This window comes from Mastigoproctus giganteus, chromosome 9, assembly GCF_048544385.1.
Source record: "Mastigoproctus giganteus isolate SK-2022 chromosome 9, ASM4854438v1, whole genome shotgun sequence".
Classification (NCBI taxonomy): Eukaryota; Metazoa; Arthropoda; class Arachnida; order Uropygi; family Thelyphonidae; genus Mastigoproctus; species Mastigoproctus giganteus.
In genome coordinates this window covers 222,433,119-222,455,888 of record NC_143583.1, presented here as the reverse complement: position 1 = coordinate 222,455,888, position 22,770 = coordinate 222,433,119, and the positions used below count along the sequence as shown (strand labels likewise).

Genomic DNA, 22,770 nt, shown 5'->3' with positions numbered 1-22,770 from the left:
CATTGCAATTACTTCTACTCTTTCTAAAGTAATGGAGTAATCAATTAACCACCAACTCTTAAACTACCTAGAATCCTTCCATCTGATCAACGATCGCCAGTATGGATTCCGTCAGTGTCGATCCACTGGTGATATTCTGGCTTATGTTACCCATATATGGACTAATACAATGGAAAGGTTCGGTGAAACACAAGTAGTTGCTCTTGACATCCCATCGATCGTGTTTGGTATAAAGGTCTTCTAAACAAGCTTCCATCTTATGGTTTGCCAACTGTTTTTAGTAATTGGTTATCCAGTTTTCTCTCTGATCACTCACTGAGGGTGATGGTAGATGGTTCTTTATCTTCTAACTTCTCCACTAATGCCAGTGTCCCCCGAGATTCAGTTCTTTCCCGCACTCTTTTCCTCTTGAATATTAATGACCTTCTTCCACTGACTGGAAATCCTATCCATAGTTTTGCAGATGATAGCACATTGCATTCCACTTTCCATTTTGAGAAACCTTGTCCTGCTCAATCCGCTTCAACTTCTCGAAAATCAGCTACCAATTCCTTAATAATCCATTTACATCCAGCCAACATCCATTTACTGTCCAACTTCAAACTCACAGAACCAACTTTTCATCTTCCTCATTTATTCATTTATTCAGTATTGTCTTATATCTCACACAAAGGATACTTCTGCTCCTATGCTTATCTTAATGACACTCTGATTTCTAGGCAAAATGATATATCTCTTTTGGAGATTACCGTGACTTCTAATCTCTCATGGCACAAGCACATTACAAATATTCCTTCCTCTGCATCTAAAAAACTTGGTTTTCTCTTTCGCTCTCGGCGTTACTTTTCTTCAAAACAGCTACTCACTCTGTATAAATCGCAAATCTGCCCTGCCTTGGAATATTGTTCCCACATCTGAGGTGATGTCCCCAAAATCTCTCTCAGGCTTCTTGATTCCATTCAGAAGAGAGCAGTTAGGTTAATTAATGATTCATCTCTAACAGAGTCTCTCCACTCACTGTCTCATAGACGTACTGTTTCTGCTGCATGCCTCTTCTACAGATACTTCCATGGGCACTGTTCTTCTGAATTGGCTTCTATAATTCCCGCTCTCTCTCTTTCAAAACAGTTCGAACACGTGCTGCCACCAGCCAACATGCATTTACTGTCCAACTTCAAACTCACAGAACCAACTTTTCATCTTCCTCATTTATTCATTCAACTGCCATTTTCTGGAACAACCTTCCTTCATACTTATTTCCTGAAAATTACAGTCTACAGAAGTTCAAGTCCAATGTCAACAAATATCTTCTTTCGTTTCCTCAACCTCCAACCAAAGCACGGTACTAAGTACTATAGGTTCTAATACCTCTCGTGCTCGGGGTTTACATAAAAAAAAAAAAAAAAAAGGCTTAGTCCAAATGTTGTCAGATTTATAAGATTTTGTTGTGTTCATATCACTAAGCAAAAGGATTTGAACAGGATCTCATTTAGCATTAGCATAGATATATGCAAGAAAGCAAGCTTATGCAGCATTAGTCAAAAAAAAAAAAAAAAAAAAAAACAACTCCCATTTTACCCCTTCATTTGTTCCAAATGCCTATCCAGCTCAGCCTTATATTTATTTCGCCTATTAGCTTCCACAACAAAAGATGTAAGCCTGTTCCACCAATCAACTACTTGCTGGCTTAAGGCAAATTTCCACACATCTATTCTACAACTATCTTTCCTTAATTTGAGACTGTGCTCCCTCAGGTTCTTAGTCTGAGCAAGAGGAAGAATCCCATCAGCATTCAGCTTGCTCAACCCATTCAAGGCCTTATACACCTCAATCAGATCACCTCGCACCTCACTCTACAGGCACTGGAATTTGCAGAACTTAAGCCTTTCTTGGTAAGAGCACCCCTTTGTTCCCCCTCACCAATCTTGTTGCCCTTCTTTGTACTCGTTCTAGCAACTCGACATCCTTCCTAAAATGAGGCCTCCAGACTTGTACAGAGTACTCTGGGTGTGGCATGACCATTGCCTTGTATAATGGGATAATCACCTCCCTGTCCCTGCTAGCAAAATTCCTATATATATCATTGACAAGACTCTATGACCCGCCACATTTCTCACATTTAATGCGAGAAAAGAAAAATCTTATTACTAAGATTTTCTGAAACACTTTTATAAGCTCCAGGGGCTCACATCTGGTGAGTATGTGCTTGGCACATCCAGGGTCCTGAGCTGGATATCATCATTCTTCTCTTTCTTGGTGATTCCCTTATCTCTCTCCCTCTCTCTCTCAGGGTAACTCAGAATTATTATTTTTTTTTTTTTTGCCTGGTGCAGCAAAAGCCTCAGACTTCCTTGCATAAAAAAAAAACAATAATCCACGATATGGTTTATTCTTTTTTTTTTTTTTTTTTTTTTAGGACAAGAAATTTGTTTATGGTTTTGCTAGCCTGATAAGACATTTTTTCACATTATATACAGACTGTGCATAGAAGCTTATTTAAGACCAAATCAAGGATCAAAATAATCACTGGGAGAAGGAAGGACTGGACAAAGATTGATTAAAATAACTTACTGATAACTCTGAAATTAGTTATTATTTGTACTCACTTCTTTATGTGACCAAATGGGTAACTGTGGTGCCATTTCATCAACAGTACTGAGCAATGTTCTTAAAACAACACCAACATGCTACAAGAAAAAAAAAAAAATAAAAAAAAAAAAATATATATATATATAAAAATATGTCCCGGAAAAAAATTAACAGAAAGAAAACAGGAAACATCAAAAATCATAAGCAGAGATAACAAACTGTATTTCCAATAGATTAAATATTTAGCATATGGTAACATAAGATGAAATTTAGAGGTAGTAAGAGCTTCCATGCCAGTATATCTAAATACAATACTGATTTCTTTTTTCTTATTAATTTGATCTTTATTATAACATGAAAATAACAGATATACAAATAAACCTCTATTGCAACTCTAACAACAAATTATTCAGATTTAACAATGGTAGCATAATGTGAACTTTGTTCTCAGAAGGTGGTGTTACTCATGAGTTGCATGCAGAAGTTTTTTCATTATTTAATTAAACCATTTATTGTTGTTTAACCCTACAGTGATGAAGTGGCAAAATTTACATAAGTTGTAAAAAGAGGCAAATATGACCCTAAATTTCAGTTAAAATAAGAACAGACAAAATAAATCCAGAACTTTTATTATATCAAATTTTATGAACATCTATCAACATGGAAGTTTACAATGGTATACAAAATTTTTATATCTGCTGTAGTAGGTATTATATTTTCTGTTTTCTGATGTTGCACAAAGGAAACAATGGCTTCCTTTCTTGAATGCGTGATGTGTGAAAAACCACATACATCAATCATCTTCACAGAATTTGGTATCCGAAGAAAGATATATCACTCCGGTATATAAAGTTGTATTAGAGAGCTTGATCTGGTATTTGATTTATTCCCTGCCCACTCTTTATTTTTAGAAAAAAAAAAATAATAATAAATAAATAACGAGGGCATTGTGGCAGGTTTTTCATTCACTGAAATGAAATGTTAGTGAATTTACTGAACGTTCACATTCTCTTAAAAAAAAAAAAAAAAAAAAAAATCCCAGGGCTCCAAATCCATTCATTTACATCACTGTTACCTCTAAATTTTTGTGCACACAAGTGATTTTTTTAATTGAGGAAATAAATAAGTTACTCTGTGCCAGTTCTGATGAACAGAATGAGTCAGTGATTTCAAATCCGGCTTCAGGAATGGCAGCCATTACAACATGAGATTTGTAAGCTTCCATGTTGGAGTGGTGCATGCAATTTTGCTGCTTGATGTTGTCCAAGTTCCAAATGGACAATCAGTACAATTCTCTCAGCATCCTAAATTGAAGAGGCCATCATTTTATCAGTATTTTTCTGAACACAAATCTTCTTTGGAGGAGGAGTACAATGTGTCAACCATCCTGATGGCTTTTTTTTTATCTCAATATTGAAGTGAGTCTACAGTAATGAACTGTGGACAAAAAGAGTCAGGATGCTAATTAATTTTGATGTCACTGAAAATTCATTCTCATTTGTTTCTGATCAGCTACCAACATTATTCTGTTAATACGGACTGCACTGTTCCACAAACAGACCTCACAGTCTTATGAATTTTTCAACATGACCTCATGGGGTAATGACCTCAGTATATGGAAATAAGGTATGTTGGACAGAAGAGTTTGTTCAGATTTTTAAACATTGGCATTACATTAAAAAAAAAAAACAATAAAATTACTTTTTTGAAGCCAGAAGAGAGGAATACACAAAGACTTTCTGCACAAGTGATGAATACTTAGAATTATCAACTTGTCTGGTTTGATTAAGATTAATTAACTCTGACAAGGGTATATGACTTTTCCCCCACTTTTAATTGTGGGGGAAATTCATCACTGTATTGTAAATTTAATTGACCAGTCCCTCACTCATGTTTTTATTTTGGTTCCATCTTCCACTTCAGATGCAAACTGTCTGTCCCTTTTCACACTAGAAGTATGACTGTTTTCGAACTACATATAAGTAAGGCCATTCATTTCCTTAATACCAATAAACCAAATGCAATTTGAAAAGCAATACTTGCTCATATTTTTAATTAAATGCAAAAATAAAACTTTATGAAATATTAGGAAATATTATACATGTTATATAGCAATTATAGACAAGTAAGAGCATAAGTTTCAGTACATTGACATGACATGCATAGGCTTTAGATATGTGTCATACATATCACTTGTTTTTGGGTGAAAGGGGAGATAATATATGGTTATCCATTAACTATAATTTAGAGGAAATTAAAAACACTTTTAATTACATTTTTATTACGCATGTGATACAGGTTTAAATGTTTATTGAAGTGAATCACATCAATTTACACTTAATACTTTGATGATGGTTTCAGGCTCAATTGAACCCTATCATCAGGCCTGTAGCAAAAGTTAAAACATGAAACAAATGAAATTAGCAATTGTAAGGTTACAACAGAGATTGCATGATGAAGCTAAGATAAATTACCTGAAATTAAATTCTTTACGAAATTACAGAGATTATTTTAAAGAAATTGTCCACAAGGAATCTTCATCAGAAGATTTAAATTTATATTTGGAAAGCACAAAGACCACCTAGTGGCCCTTGTGCTTTCCAAATAGGAAGGAAGAAGTATGCAAAAAACATCCAGAATATTATAATAAGTTAACTATAAAGTGGAATTAAGAAATAAAATCTAGAGAAGACTGTGGAAAAGATTATATGAAATTTGAGGTGGGGTGGGGGAAAGAGAATGCTTGAAGTAGACTGCAGAACTGGTTTTTTTCCTTAGTTTTTAAAATAAAGTTCAATAAATTGTAAAGTACCAGATATTTCAATAAGCTCTGTAAAATCTAGCACTTGACAATCTAGAAACATTAAGAAAGGAATCTGGCACTCATATCAATTGCATTTGTCTTTAAGAAGCTATGTAAAAAAAAAAAAAAAGTGACATTTCTCTCTTTAGCCTTTCATTTGTTTTTGCAGTCAGCAGGATCTAAACTGCATAGACTTACAACAGTGCGCATTACACATATAATCACACAACATAACAAACTTGCCTTTGGGTGCAACAGAGAAAACTTCCCTGGTGTGCACTAATTTCAAACATATGGCCTTGATTAGCATTAGTAGAAGCATACGATGCAAGAAAGCAAGCTTATGCAGCATCAGCCAAAAAAACCCCCTCCAATTTCACTCCTCCATTCATTCCAAATGCCTGTCCAGCCTTAAATTTATTTAGGCTATCAACTTTCACAACAAAATATGAAAGTCTGTTCCACCTAAAGGCTAAAGGCAAATTTTCACATATCATTCTACAATTGTCTTTCCTCAATTTGAATCTGTGCCCTCTCAAGTTCTTAATTTGAGCAAGAGGAAGAATCCCATTAGCATTGAGCCTGCTCAATCCATTAAAGGCCTTATACACCTCAATCAGATTACCTCGCAGGTTCCTACATTCCAGGCACTGCAATTTGCAGAACTTAAGCCTTTCTTGGTAAGAGCACCCTTTGTTCCCCTCACCAATCTTGTTGCCCTTCTTTGTACTTGTTCTAGCAACTCTACATCTTTCCTAAAATGAGGCCTCCAGACCTATACAAAGTAGTACTCTAGGTGCAGCCTGACCAATGCCTTGTATAGTGTGTAAAGTGTAAAGTGTATTGTTGTCTAACGGCACCAGGGGTTCCCCCCATCTCCGCGTTGCTTTCATTGTAGGTGTACCAGTTCACTGGGAATGCCTTGTATAACGGGAATTTTGTTAGCAAAGACCTCCCTGTCCTTGCTAGCAAAATTCCTATATATCATTGACAAGACTCCATAACCTGCCCTGGCAACCCCTCTGCACTGCTCAGCAAACTTCATATTTGACTGCACAATTACCCCCAGGTCTTTTTCACTTTCCACTTCCCTGAGTGTAGTACCACACAGTTGGTACATTTCTCTTGGGTTATTTCTACCCATATGCAATACTTTGCATTTGTCAATGTTAAACTTCAGTTGCCACTTTTCAGCCTATTTGCCCAACTTATCTAGATCCATTTGGAGTAGTATACTGTCTTTACTGTCGTTAACAACCCCACCAACCTTTGTATCATCTGCAAACTTGGACGTTAAACTTGATACACCATCATCAATATACAAAACAAAAATGAGCACAACTCTGAACCCTGGGGAACTCCACTAATAAAATTTGTCCATTGATTACCACTCTCTGTCATCTCCCACTCAGCCATCCCTTTATCTATTGTAGCAACTTACCCTTAATGCCATATCTCTCCAATTTGTACAGCAGTCTTCCACGTGCAACAGTATCAAAAGATTTCCTGAAATCCAAATATATGATATCAAAATTATTTTTGGCATTCAGTTCCTTTGTGACCACATCATAGTATCCAATCAAATTGGTCAGACAAGACCACCTCTCTTTTTAACAAACGCATACTGTGTCTTAACTATTACTGAAGTCTTATCTATCTAGATGATCCTGCAATGCTTCTTCAACTAGTGATTCCATTATTTTCCTCGGAAAACAAGTTAAACTAACAGGTCTATAATTACTTGTGTCAACTTTTAACCCCCCTTTGTGAATTGGTGATACAATTTGCACACTTCTATGGGGACCTCCCCTGAGTCCAAGGAAGCTCTCATAATTATGGCTAAGGGTTTGCTTACTTCCTTTGCTGCCTCCTTTAATATAACTGGATAGATCCCGTCCAAGCCAGGTGTTTTTTTATGTTTAATTTCAACAATTTCTCCTTCATTTTGCTCTCAGTTATTACAAAATCACTTAGCTCCCTGATAAACTCCCAGAGTTTGATAAACTTCTGCCACTCCCCTCAATTGAATAACTCCTCATGTGCGAATGTAGATGCAAATTACTCATTCAGCTTATCAGCTACCTGAGCATGATCGTAAACAGCCAACCCATCTATGTTAAGTGGTCCAATCTGATTCATCCCTTTCCTTCTAGAGTTTACATAAGTAAAGAACTCTTTACTGTTTTTCACTGCACCCTTTGCCAAGGATTTCTCGTAATCTGCGTTCGCCTGCCTAACCTAATTTGCATCTTTGTTACAGACTAGTTTATATCTGCCATAGGCTTTTGTGTCACCTGATACTTTATATGCATCCCATACATTTTTCTTCTCTGCCACGAGCCTCATTAATTTATCTGACATCGATTTTAAGCCTAAACTTTGAACAGTATTTCATAGTTGGAATGAAAAGCCTAGTAGTCTCCAAATTTAAGTCCCTGAAGGCTTCCCATTCAACGTTGGTAATATCATCAGTTGATCCCACTGTACAGAATTTAAAAACTATCTGAGACTGCTGCAGTCACCTTTATAAAAGCAAAAGCCCTTCCCTTTAGCCTTGATGGTAGTTACATCCTTAAGTAATTCCCACATTAGTACATCATGATCACTGTCACTCAGTGGTTCCTTTATCTGCAAATTCGTAATGCATCAATAATCACTGCTGATAATCAGATCAAGAGTATTACTCCCTCTGTTTGTCACTCAAACATGTTGCTGTAGAAAACAGTCATACAATAAATCCACAAAAGTCTTGCTAGTGTGCCAGTCACCAATCCACAAGTTCCAATCAATATCTGGAAAGTTAAAATCTCCCATTATAAGACATTTTGATTTACTGGCCCACTCCATTTCTCTGCACAATTGCTCATTATACTAATCAGATTCATTAGGCCTATATATAACACACATCTACTCTCATTTTTCCTTTCCCAGTGCTTATGTAACACCAAACAGACTCAACATTGAATTGTCCACCAACATCAACTGGATGCACTACCTTAGATTTTATGTGTTTCTTAACTAACAGCATAACTGCTCTTCCCTTCCTGTCTATCCTTTCTGTACACATTGTACTCTTCAAATTCCAATTCTGTACTGATTATGTCTGAGCGACACCACATCTCTGATATCCCAACAATATATCTGCCTTTGATGTCTTGACCAGCACTTCAAGCTCATCAAATTTATTAACTATACTCCTAACATTGGTGTACATGCAAGTATACATGCACCTGTTTCTACTCTTAGTTACCCTAACACAGCCCATATATTTATTTGGTCCACTATGATTCCCAGAAGTCCTGGAAATCTCCATTGCCTTGCTTTCCAGGCTCATTCTAATAGAAATACTGTGAGAATCACTTTTGTCTATGACTGCGACCACTGTTATTATTATTATTATTATTATTATTAGCCATATGGTGCAAGGAAGCCTGAGGCTTATGCTGCACCAGGCAAAAAAAAAAAAAAAAATTCTGAATTACCCTGAGAGAGAGAGAAGTAGAAGGGAATCATCAAGAAAAGGAAGAATGATGATATCCAGCTCAGGACTCTGGGGGTGCCAAGCCATTTCTCACCAGATGTGAGCCCCTGGGGTTAAAGTTTAACCAAGTTGCCTTAAGAAATGCTTTAACCAAGTTGAATAAGAAATGCTTCATCAAAGGAGAAGACCATTGTTACTTATTCTTGGGGGATACCACCACCCAAGTGGTGCTGTTTCAAGGCTTTTTTGTGCGGGATAACAGCTCTATTTTCCACTTGTCCCTATTAGACTTAGAAAATTAATAGTAGGAGCAGAAGAAGAAAATAAATGGTGTAGAAGAATAAAAGGGACAGTAACTCATTCAACTCACACCATTCATAAACTCCTGGAATAGGCAACGCTTTCCCAGTAGGAAAGACTGTTGTTACCTATTCTTGGAAACTCCGGGCGGCATCAGGCTTCCCCTGGAGACCATTTCAAGGCTTTTTGGCCTTTCTTTCTTTCTTGCAATAATGACAAGGCTCTTTGGCCTTGTCATTATTGCAACCTTGGTGTTGCAATAATGACAACCCAGTTATGAAGTATAACTTCACAATATGACAGATGCTTGAAGATGTGCACTGATTTAGACTAAAGGATACTTTTGCCTAAACTATAAAGGAGTTTACTGACACATGGGTTAGTGCAATTTGCATCATTTTTGTTATCTTACAGAGAGGCCAAAAAGCCATGGTATAAAATGATCATCTACCCAGGTAGATGAATTAGCATCATTTTAATTATATCTCATATTGTTAATACTTTCACAAGTTGCCATGGTTTTGCACTACCTCAAATAAGTAACGGTTCACCAATTGAGGACTATTGTTACTTATTCTCAGTGGATACCACCACCCAGGCGGCACCATTTCAAAGCTTTTTGGCCTCTCTTCGGTGGACAGGCAGGTACCATGGTGTTGCAATACTGACAATTCAGTTATGAAGTATAACTCCACAATATGAGAGATGCCTGATGGTGCACTGAATTCGACTAAAGGATATTTTTGTCTAGTCTGTAAAGGAGTTTAATGCCATATGGGTAAGTGCAATTTGCATCATTTTTAAATGTGTAGGTATAAAATGATCATCTGCCCAGGTAGATGAATTGGCATCATTTCAAGAAGAGAGGCCAAAAAACCATGAAACGGTGCTGTCTGGGTGGTGGTGGTGTTTTTCACCGAGAATAAGTAACAACAGTCTTCTTCACTGGTGAAGCATTACTTATTCAAAATAGTGCAATACCACGTCAACTTGTTGATAAGGTATTCACAATATGAGATATAATTAAAATGATGTCAATTCATCTACCTGGGTCATTTTATACCTACACGTATAAAATTGTGCAAAAATACCCTTTAGTTTTAAAAAAAGTTATACAATCTGCAGGCATTGTAATATAGCTGAGTGTTTTCAGTATAAGCCACCACTTTGATGAGGGTCCAGTTGGTCATGAAACATGCTGTTATAGTAGTGTCTCATTTCTTAAACAAATGGCCAATTAACCTTTTTTGCAAGCCATCTGCTTGAAAGTAGAGTAATATCAACTTGTTGCAAAGGCAAGTTTGTTTTGTATGAATTAAAACCATTACATTATCTATGCAGTTTAAATCCTGCACAGCACAAAAACATAAAAGTACAAGACAGTTCTGTCTGATATACTTTCATGTTTTACCTATGTTTTATAGCTTTACCTGTATTATGACCAATAATTTCTTCCTTTTAGTGCCATTTCTTATTCAGTAAACGTCATAACATAGCTTGAATTCATTCTTGCAAATTAGAGCTTTGTAACTGGTCATAAACATTGAACAGAGATCATTAGAGTGCTTATGTGAGCTGGTGACCAGTTTAACATTACTTCAGAAGAGCTGACAGCAAAGAGATAGAAAATACTCAGTATGGGTATTTCGAAGAAGCACATTTCAGTAAACAATAAGTACTAACAACTGAACTTCTTTACAACTGTAAACATAATAACATAAAAAACAAAATGACTAAAATGTAGTAGTTAAAATGTAAACAGCAGTTCAAACAAATGGAAAAATGTATGTGTCGTTAAATCTATGGTTGATCTCTACCATAAATAGCAGTTAACTGATGTGCATTAAGAAAGGATTTAATTCCACACCATCACAGTTTTGCCACCATTATAACTAGCCATAATACAGCTTGCCAACTGCATGGCTCAAGTTGGGAGAAAAACAACAGGTGGTTCAAAGACTCACTTCACTTCGCAAGAAAGGCTTAAGTTCTGCAAATTGCAGATCTGGAGATTAGGCACCTGCGAGAAGATCTGACTGAGATGTATAAGGTCTTAAATGGGTTGAGCAAGTGCAATGCTGATGGGATTCTTTCTCTTGTTAAGATTACAAACCTGAGAGGGCATAAATTCAAATCGAGGAAAGACAGTTGCAGAATAGATGTGTGGAAATATGCCAGCAGGTGGTTAATTGCTGGAACAACCTTCAACCTGTTGTTGTGGAAATTGATAGCTTAAATAAATTAAAGGAAGAACTAGACAAACTTTTGGAATGAATGGATGGGTGAAATATGAAGGTTTTTTTTGGTTGATGCTGTATAAGCATGCTTTCTTGCATCATATGCCTTTACTAATGTTACTGCTACTCTGCACTAACTCCATGAAAGAGAAGATCTAATGACTGACTTTGAGATGACTGTTGTTTTCTCTCTGCAAAAACAAATACTTTTATAAGCCAACTGTGTTACTAATGAAATCATTATCCTATTATAATGGTATTAGATCAGGCCATCTGAGAATAGTCAGCCTAACTGAAGCACAGACAGGAGTGCCACAGATCTAATTAGAGCTCAATATGGATGAAGAAGAAGTGTGTAATAATGAATGGCTCTAGTGATATAACATATATTGCCCTTAGGATATTTACTTTCTTTAAACCAAACTGTCTGAAGATATTAACCAAGTCAATTTGGTATTAATAATTATTTTCCATTATCTTACCCAAGCAGCTAGTAAGTGCAACAGATCTATAACAAGAGGACCCAAGTGATTCTGGTTTTGGAAACAAAAAATGGCAGAAAGTTTACAGCCATTAGGATGATTAGCTTTCAGGTATATTCAGTTATACAGTTGTAGTAGAATTTGAAGAGAGTCTTTCAAAAGATGCTCAATCATTACATAGCAAATTTCATCAGGCATTTTTTTTTTTTTTTTTTTTTTTTGTGTGTGTGTGAGGATATTGCACAGTTCAGTCATGTTGCCGATAGAGCTTGAAAGGTTTTGCTGAGGCACTGGAGTTTTCCACCGATCTGTCTGATTTTTTTCCAAATCAGTGTAACATTTGTTGTTCTAGTATTCACTGATGCAAAATAGATTCATGTTTCTTTTTTGTTTTGCCTCCTTACATAGTGAGTTTTTGTTTTCTTGTAATGTACAGTATTATACTGTTTATGGTAGGATACTTATGGAATAAATTTTAAGCTTATTTCTTTTCTATTTAACATTGGTTTAGCAATAATGCAGTTTGTACTCTACCATACTTTAGGATAGCTAAAATATGGTGGGGTGTTACACATTCTAGAAGATGATATCAGTAGAGCAATTTCAGCTGCATTCATTATTTGGTATGTGACATAAGTCACTGCAGATTCTCTTGGAAGACTCAATGTATTTTCAGCAAGAATTGGATATTTCTGAGTACTGATTTGAGTTAGCAACCATTTCCATGTAATTCTTTTTTAAATCTGTGGAGGTGTATCAGTCATTATTTCACAGATCACCAGATAATGCTCATCATTCAGGGGATCATCCAGAACTGTCTTGTCTATGAGGGCATAAATTTGGAGAGCAGACTGATAAATCAAGTGCAGAGCTTATCCCTGTATTATTGGGCATAATTTTGGTCAACAGACACTGACACATCAAGTGCTGAGCTTGAAGTATGGTAGTATTTAAGAGTCAGAGTAAATTAATCCTGCTCCTCAATGAGCCATTCTGTTGGCTGGCTTCATTTAAATGAATATATCACATAGTTGTAATGAGCTCCTTAATGGATGATGCCTATTAAGAAGACCACAGAAAGGCAAAGGGAACTGATAAATAAGTTAATCAAGTCAGAAAAAGCATGTGTATGATTAGGTGTAAGATATAGTTACAGAATTGTTAATGTGATGGCAAATGGTTCTTCATTAAGTGATACTTAATCACGTTATATCCATAACAAATATTTCAAGTAAAATCCTATACAGATTTAACAACTCCATTTCACCCCATTTTTCATAAACTTTTCTGTATCTATATAGGAAAAATGCTAAAACTTTTTTGGCTTGAAAAGTTTTATGCTGTGAAATGGAGGATCACAGAGAAGATGGAAGACTGGGGTCCAGAGACGGATTAAGGATGAAAGAGGCCCTCAGCCATATTTAAATTTGAGGCTCCTTAATATACATATTATATATATATATATATACAGGTGCTCCCTGACTTACGTAAGGGTTGCATTCCATGGAACTCTGCATAAATCGAATTTTACTTAAGTCAGAATTTCCCTAAAGGCTTATGCAGCACTCACAACTATTCTTGCTGAAATTGACTGAAGAAAAAAATAAATGTTCGATGAACATGTAAATAGAATTATTTATTCAATTTTTTTATCCTATGCATAAGAAAAATTACAAAAGTGTGCAATTACAAAAATTTCAAAATTATAAAATTACAAAAAATTTACTGATCCCATCCTTCCAACTAGTTGCACGTCTTCCTCTACACCTCTTCCCCTTGATTTTTCCTTCCATTATATTCTTCAACAAAAAATTTTCCCTTCTTACTATATGACCAAAAAACTTGAGTTTTATTTTGTTGATGCTATGAAGAAGAATTTTAGGCCTGCCAATTTTATTCAATACCCACTTACTTGTTCTTTGATTCAAGAAAGAAAGAAATATGCAGTATTCTCCTGTAATACTACATTTCAAATGCCCCAATTTTCTTCCTCTCGCCTCTTTTTAGATTCCACCCTTCACATCCATAAGTGGCAACTAGAAAAATTAACAAATCTATGATTCTCAGTTTCGTCTTTAGGGGCAGATCTTTACCTCTCCATAATTTTGTCAGATCAGTTACCAATTTTAGCAATTGTCTGTCGTCTCTTTACATCGTTTAAGCAGTCACTATTTTTATTTATTCTTGACCTGAAGTAATCAATTTCATCACCTTCTTCGACATCTTGCCCATTAACCTTACTGGAACCGAGATTACCACCATAATTTTAGTTTTACACACATTCAGAAACAATCCTTTTTTCTTACTTGCTTTACATACTCTCCTCAGAGTTTCTTTAAGATGATCCTTAGAATTGCAAATTAGCACAGTATCATTTGCATAATGAAGATTGTTTATTTTCAGTCCTCCAATTTTGATGCCAGTCTCTAAATCTTCCAAAGCTTCATGTATGATATCTTTGGAATAAAGATTAAAAAGGTGAGGTGACAAAATATAGCCCTGCCTGACACCATTACCTATAGTGAAAAAGGCGATATTTCCCATGTTGGTTCTCACAGTTCCTTCCTGTTCCTGGTACAGTAGCTAAATCAGTTGAATTATGTGGATTGGGAAATCTTCAGAATAAAAATCCATATTAGTCATCGTTTTCCCTAGTTTCTCATGTTGAACACAATAAAATGCTTTTGCATAATCTATAAAACACAAAACAACTGGACATTGAATTCTTTGAATTTTTTCAATAATCAGTCGTAGACTTAAGATCTGATCTCTGATTCCTCTGCCCCTTCTGAAACCTGCTTGCTCTTTTGGACTTTCTTCAAGTTTTCTTGAGATTCTGTTTAATATGATTTTAAAAAGAATCTTGCTAACGTGAGAAATTAATAGTCTTGTAATTTGAGCAAATTTTCAGATCTCCTTTTTTTTTTTTTTTTTTGGTAAGGGAATAAAATTTGATTTCTTCCAATCTGATAGCCACTATACCATTTCCCAAATTGTTACAATCATTTTATGAAAAAACTCGGCACCCTTCACACCTGTAGCTTTAATCAATTCCACTGGGATTTCATCAATTCCAGGTGACTTGCCATGCGTTAAGTTCTCTGGTGGCTTTTTCGACTTCAATGGAACTGGTTCATGATCACACTCTTGAAAAGGGATTGGCAGATCAGTAGTGCAAGCAGGTGCTCGGAAGTGCTGCTCACAGTATTCTTTCCACCTTCCTTTGATTCTCCTCTGTTAAAATTTCCCCTTTGGAGTCCTTAATTGCATTAAGTTTTGGTCGGAACTTTTGTCTTAAGGACTTAATTACAACATACATCTTTTTAGTGTTGTTTTGTTTGTTGTGGTATTCGATTTCTTTACACTTTCGAGTGATATAATCCTGTTTGTCCTGGCTTAAACAGCACTTGATGACTTTGGTTAGTTCCTGATGCCCTTCGCTTCCTTGTACACCCTGGGCTTTTGCAGTTCTTCTCTGTTCAATAAGTTTAAAAGTGATTTCTATAATCAAGGCTTTGACCTTTCTCTAATGATCTTTGATCTTTGACCTTTCTCTAATGTGTCTATTTTCTAAATCCTTAATAATGCTTTTTATATTTTCCCACAGGCAGCATATTGTCATCTAGTTGTAATAGAGCTTGAAAATGATTGCCTGTTTCAAGTATATAATCAAGTATATTTCAAGTACATAAAGATATAATCAATCTGATTGCTTGTTTTATGATCAGGAGATTTTCATGTGTAGTTGCTGCTGAAGTTTTCTTGGGTGCTGCTGAAAGTCATATGTCTTGTCATATGTATCACCTGCTTTCAGCAGGTGATACATACAACAAGACGGTTCAGATGACAAAATTCAGTTAAACTTTCACCCCGTTCATTTCTAGTGCCAAAACCAAACTTACCACATTCCTGAGTTGAAGAAACTGTCTTGCCTGATTTTGCATTAAAATCACCCATGAGTATCAAAATATCCTTTTTTGAGACCAGATCAAGTGCTGATTGGAGATTTTCATAATAAATGTCCATATCCTCATCTGTGGATGTTGATGTCAGTGCATATGCAACTAAAACTGTGAGATTTATTAGCTGGCTCTGAAGTTAGTTAGTTATTTGGTTTTTAGGAGCATTAGCAACTAAGGCCATATTGCTCCGGGATATGCGGTGGTCATTCCCTGACCTTTCCACATCCTCCATATTTGGTGGCAACGGGCTCGAGCCCCGGTCTAATCAAGAAGCCTGTGAGCTGGCTCTGAAATCTAACCGTCGTCATTCTATTATTAATAGGATTGTATCATTAATAAGAAGAGATCTTACACCATGTTCTTTTACTTGGTCACTTCCAGAAAAAAACAACCAAAAACCCATTTCCAGTTTTGAAATGACCTTTTTTTTTTTTTTTTTTTTTTTATGAAACCCCCAAACACAAAAGGTATCAAAACCTATAGCACTTAGTACTGTGCATGGGTTGAAGGAGAAGTATGGTGGGAGGGGGATGCCGGAAACTTTGCTCTAGAGACTAAACATGGGTTCCTGTCCACATGACTTTGGTTGCTCCTAAAATGTCAATTTTATACCTATGCATTTTTTTTTTTTTTTTTTTATGAGAACCCCAAACACGAGAGGTATTATAACCTATAGTACTTAGTACCGTGCTTGGGTTGGAGGTTGAGAAGACGAAAGAAGATATTTGTTGATATTGGACTTGAACTTCTGTAGATTGTAATTTTCAGGAAATACGTATGAAGGAAGGTTGTTCCAGAAAACGGCAGTTGAATGAATAAATGAGGAAGATGAAAAGTTGGTTCTGTGGGTTTGAAGTTGGACAGTAAATGGATGTTGGCTGGTGGCGGCACGTGTTCGGACTGTTTTGAAAGAGAGAGCGGGAATTATAGAAGCCAATTCAGAAGAACAGTGCCCATGGAAGTATCTGTAGAAGAGGCATGCAGCAGAAACAGTGCGTCTATGAGAAAGCGAGTGGAGAGACTCTGTTAGAGATGAATCATTAATTAACCTAACTGCCCTCTTCTGAATGGAATCAAGAAGTCTGAGAGAGGTTTTGGGGGCACCACCCCAGATGTGGGAACAATATTCCATGGCAGGGCGGATTTGCGATTTATACAGAGTGAGCAGCTGTTTGGGAGAAAAGTAACGCCGAGAGCGAAAGAGAAAACCAAGTTTTTTAGATGCAGAGGAAGCAATATTTGTAATGTGCTTGTGCCAAGAGAGATTAGAAGTCAGGGTAATCCCCAAAAGAGATATATCATTTTGCCTAGAAATCGGAGTGTCACTAAAGATAAGCATAGGAGAAGAAGAATCCTTTTTGCGAGATATAAGACAAGATTGAGTTTTAGAAGGGTTGAAATCAACTAAGTTGTCTTTGCCCCACTGGAGAATTACCTGAAGATCGGCATTTAAGGAATTGGCAGCAGATTTTCGAGAGCTTGAAGCTGATTGAGCTGGACAAGGTTTCTCAAAATGGAAAGTTGAATGCAATGAGCTATCATCGGCAAAACTATGGATAGGATTTCCAGTCAATGGAAGAAGGTCATTGATATACAAGAGGAAAAGAGTGGGGGAAAGAACTGAACCTTGGGGGACACCGGCATTAGTGGAGAAGTTAGAAGACAGAGAGCCATCTACCATCACCCTCAGTGAGCGATCAGAGAGAAAACTGGATAACCAATTACTAAAAACAGTTGGCAAACCATAAGATGGAAGCTTGTTTAGAAGACCTTTATGCCAAACACGATCAAAAGCCTTGGAGATGTCAAGAGCAACTACTTGTGTTTCACCAAACCTTTCCATTGAATTAGTCCATAAATGGGTAACATAAGCCAGAATATCACTAGTGGATCGACACTGACGGAATCCATACTGGCGATCGTTGATCAGACGGAAGGTTTCTAGGTAGTTTAAGAGTTGGCGGTTAATTGATTTCTCCATTACTTTAGAAAGAGTAGAAGTAATTGCAATGGGACGATAATTGGATGGGAGGGATTTGTCACCCTTTTTAGGAACTGGCTGGATATGAGCAAATTTCCAAGCAGAAGGAAAAACACCTTTGGAATAAGAAAGTGAAAAAAGGCGGCAAAGAATAGGAGTAAGTTCAGGAGCACAGGTTTTGAGAACATGTGGAGAAATACCATCAGGACCTGGAGCTTTCTTAGCATCAAGATTCATCAAAATCCTTCTGATATCCTTTTGACGGAAGACCACAGGAGGCATTGAATGGAGCATGTTAGGAATGGTGGGAGGTGTTTTACCAAGATCATTAATACATGAGCTGGAAGAAGAATGGGATGCTAGCAGGTCAGCTTTATCCTTGGCTGAAGTGACAACAGAACCATCTGGTTTGGACAGAGGTGGGAGCAGAGATGGGCAAAAGTTGCGGCCAATAGCTTTGGCAAGAGACCAGAATGCTCGGCTACCATCAGGGCAAGAAGCAAGTTTTCTACTCTTAGCCTGTTCAAACTCTAGTTTGGACTGATTAATAACTGCTTTACAATTGTTGCGAGCTTTGGTGTAGGCAGAAAATGAAACTGAAGAATTAGAAACAAGCCAATTACGATATGCAACGTTCTTCTCTTGGACAACCTTAGCACATTTATTGGAAAACCAAGGTTTAGATAAAGGACGAGATTTTAAAGTGGAGTGTGGGATAAAGGATTCCATTCCTGCAAGAATAATTTCACTGACACGATCTGAGCAAACGTTGACATCAGAAGTTTTGAAACAGTAATCAGACCAAGGAAAAGAAGAAAAGAAGTCTCGCAGGTCATCCCATTTTGCATTCTTGTAATGCCAAACAATACGAGGTTGGGAATAGCCATGAGATAAAGGTTCCACTGGAGAAGAGACAATCACCAAGTTGTGATCTGAAGTGCCTAAAGGACCTCTCACTTCAACCTTGTACTTAGAAGGGTTGTTTGTGAGAAAAAGATCAAGTGTATTGGCTGTATGATTAGGATTGTCCGGTATTCTTGTAGGTAAATGAACAATCTGTGCTAGGTCATTAGTAATTGCAAAAGCCTCAGCATCTCGGCCTGCTGGGTCGGTGTGACTAGAAAACGGAAGCCAGCTGGAGTTGTGAACGTTAAAATCACCAAGGAAAATTACCTCATTGTTAGGAAAGTTGGACTGGAGAAAGTCAAGTTGCAAAGAGAGGAAGTCAAAGAGCTCCAAGTGATTAGTGGAGTTGGGAGAACGGTAGAGACAACAGATGAATTTTACACAATGAGGTAGAGAGATTTTAAGCTAGAGAAGATCAAAGAGAGGAGATTCCAAATTGCCAAGTCTCTGACAGGGAATATCAGAACGGACATATGCACAAGTACCACCTTTGAGGCGAAAGGAATCATACAGCAAATAATTTGGACATCTGAGATGAGCAGTAGTTGAATCAACTGATAACTGAGATTCAGTCAGAAAAAGTACATGGGGTTTGGAAGACTGCAAGTGGAAATGGACATCGTTGAGATTAGAATTGAGACCACGTATATTTGTGAAATGAATTAGGAAGTCCTTGGGAGGTTTAGATCTTTTCGCAGATAAGCTTGCTCTATTATTTTGACAATTCATGGTGTATTCAATAGTAAGAAAAAGTGGGTGGGACATGCTGTATGAAGTAATGAAATTTTTGGATATGGCGTACATGTGGTAAGAATATACCCAGATCCTTGACATAACGTGGCCTCGACAATGCTCCCCGCATACACACTACTCGGACTCCCTCCAGTCACTATCTGGCAGAGTAGAGGTAGCAAGATTATACACTAGCTGATCCGGAAGCTTCCTAGAGAGTTACCAATAGGTTCAGTCCGGTGTACTAACTAGCGGCCGGCCTGCGAACACCGTTTTAGAGCTGTACCCTCGAAATGTAAGGAATATTGGATCTCGCCACGACATTCATCATAACCTCAAAAATCATCAATCATACTGCATGATGGAAGAGATAGGGAGGGGTTGGCCGGAACTTAGCTCTAGAGACTAAACATGGGTTCCACCACTTCAAGCCTCCAATAAGCATAGTGGTGGTATTTCACCGGTTGATGAGAGTCATCTACCACCTAGTACTGCCTGGTAACATAGAGGGGCGGCGTTCCTCCATGTGGTGTGGGCGCCACACCTCGACCCCTGCTTACGTTGGTTCACACCTGGGTGGTCACCCACCATGTACTTGTGCATGAAGGTTGTACCCAGGGTTACTAACGGTCCCACCATCGTGAAGGTGCAAGCAGAGGATTTGGCTGTCATAGACCGTCCGGACTTCGCCGAAATTTGGTCCACTTTGACTTGAGTGTCACCCGAATATCAGTTCCATCAGCGTTTTAGACTCCCAGGTAGCAAGAACAGCTTGTCTGGCATATCTGAGAGAATGTCTGTGACAACCTCAAGGACCATTTCGTTGATGACCATATCGAACTTGCCTTCTTTTAAACTTTTTACATTCCATGCATCCACATTTACCCTCTTTTTTCTTAAATTTAATTTTGCAGGGTACACAGTGGCATCAGGGATCTAGTTATATACACACACATATATATATGTATATATGTGTATATATATATATAATGTATATATATATATAAGCTAAATTAAAATAGGATATTGCCAGTAGCATGGCAAACCAGTAGAGTGAAAATGAACTGAACCAAATAAATTAACAATAACATAAAAATATAGGGGGGGTAAAGAAGAAAAGGGTAGTGTTGACTCAACATTCCTAAAATAATTTAGAAATTAAGCCAATTAAAATAAATTTAGCGGCGACCCCTAGAAAGCACCCATTTCCGAATTATGTGAAATATCACTAAGATGGAAACGTAAACTAACAACATTACATGACCAAATAAACTGAAAATTAACAAAATAAAATTTATTTTATTTTATTTTATTTGGTCATGTAATGTTGTTAGTTTATGTTTCCACCTTAGAGGTAAGCAAACTCTTAGCCATAATTATGAGAACATCTTTGGATTCAGGGGAGGTCCCCGAGTACTGGAGATGTGTGAATGTATCCCCAATTCAAAAGGGGAATCAATGGGTGACATGAGTAATTACAGATCTGTTAGCTTAACTTCTGTTCCAGGGTGCCACTGGTTAAAGAAGTAATGCAGGACCATCTAGACAAGGCCGAATTATACTTCAGAGAGCATAGTTTGTTAAGGGAAATCTTGTCTGACCAATTTGAATGGATTACTTCAATGGTCACAAAGGAACAGGAAGCAAAAAATAATTTTGATATCATATACAGTGAGCACCAGTTATAGTGATCATGTTTGCAAATTGAATTTTGATTCTAAAAAACAGCAATTCTAATAAGCAAAAATCGACAAATATTATCCAGATGCTATAAAAATAAAGATATAAAGCACAAATTTATACTTTATTACCAAAATTTTATTACCAATTAAATGATATTTGAAAATCAGTAGAATATCATCCGGGGAGCCCCTGGATAGCAAAATAAAAATAAATTTATATTTAAGTACACAGCTTAACTAATATACATATTAATTACACATAACCCTTTGTAATATGATTATAATTTAAAATAGTCACTTATTTTAGATTGTTTTAAATTTCTTACTTGGATCGAAGAACAAATGAGTGGGTACTGAATAAAATTGGCAGGCCTAAAATTCTTCTTCATAGCATCAACAAAAGAAAACTCAAGTTTTTTGGTCATATAGTAAGAAGGGAAAGCTTTCTGTTGAAGAATATAATGGAAGGAAAAACCGAGGGGAAGAGGTGCAGAGGAAGTCCTGCAATTAGGTGGAAGGATGGGATCAGTGAACTTCTGGGCACGATACTTTGCGATGCTGCTCATATAGTACATGATCGATGCAGTTGGAGGAATTTGTTGGTGGCCACAATAGCTCCTCAGGGAGCTATGTGACTGGAAGAAGAAGATAGAGCTATTGGAATGAGTACAGAGAAGGGCAACAAGATTAGTGAATGGAATAAAGGGTTGCTCTTACGAAGAAAGGCTTAAGTTTTGCAAATTACAGCGTCTGGAGACTAGGCACCTGCGAGGTGTATAAAGCCTTGAATGGTTTCAGCATGCTCAATGCTGATGGAATTCTTCCTTTTGCTCAGAATAATCGCCTGAGAGGGCATAAATTCAATTGAGGAAAGACAGTTGTAGGATAGATGTGCAGAAGTTTGCGTTTAGCCAGTGGGTGGTTGATTACTGGAACAAACTTTCATCTGTCGTTGCAGAAGTTATAGCTTAAACAGATTCAAGGCAGAACTAGACAAACATTTGGTGTGAGTGTATGGGGTGAAATTAGATTTTTTTTTTTTTTTTTTTTTTTGGCTGATATATAAGCTTGCTTTCTTGCATCATGTGCCTTTGCTAATGCCTTCCTGAAATCCACGTATATGATATCAAAATTATTTTTACATCCAGTTCCATTGTGACCACATCATAGTATTATTTAAATGGTTCAGACAAGGTTTATCCTTAACAAATCCATACTGTCTCTGATATATAACTGTAGTCTTGTCTAGAGGATACAGCATTATTTCCTTTAGCAGTGACTCCATTATTTTCTTTGGAGCAGAAGGTAAACTAATAGGTATGTAATTACTCATGTCGCCCTTTGATCTTCCTTTGTGGAATAGGGACACATTTGCACATCTCCAGTCTGTGGGGACCTCCCCTGAATCCAAGGATGTACTCATAATTATGGCTAAGAGCTTGCTTACTTCCTTTCTGTTCCTTAATATAATTAGATAGATCCTATCCAACCCAGGTGCCTTTCTTATGTTTAACTTCAACAATTTCTCTTCCATTTTCCTCTCAGTTATTACAAAATCATTTGACTCCCTGTTAGAGTTTGATAAACTTCTGGCCTCTACTTCCCTAGAGAATCC

General features: G+C 36.9%; 1 protein-coding gene across 1 annotated transcript in view; it reads right to left on the bottom strand.

The window, feature by feature from the left end:
- LOC150081130 (focal adhesion kinase 1-like) overlaps positions 1–22,770 on the bottom strand; it is a 1,307,299-nt gene that overhangs the window by 78,507 nt on the left and 1,206,022 nt on the right. The window contains exon 28 of the mRNA XM_090380936.1: positions 2,607–2,687. Coding sequence (XP_090237062.1) covers positions 2,607–2,687 — 81 coding nt within the window. The remainder of the gene's footprint in view (positions 1–2,606; positions 2,688–22,770) is intronic.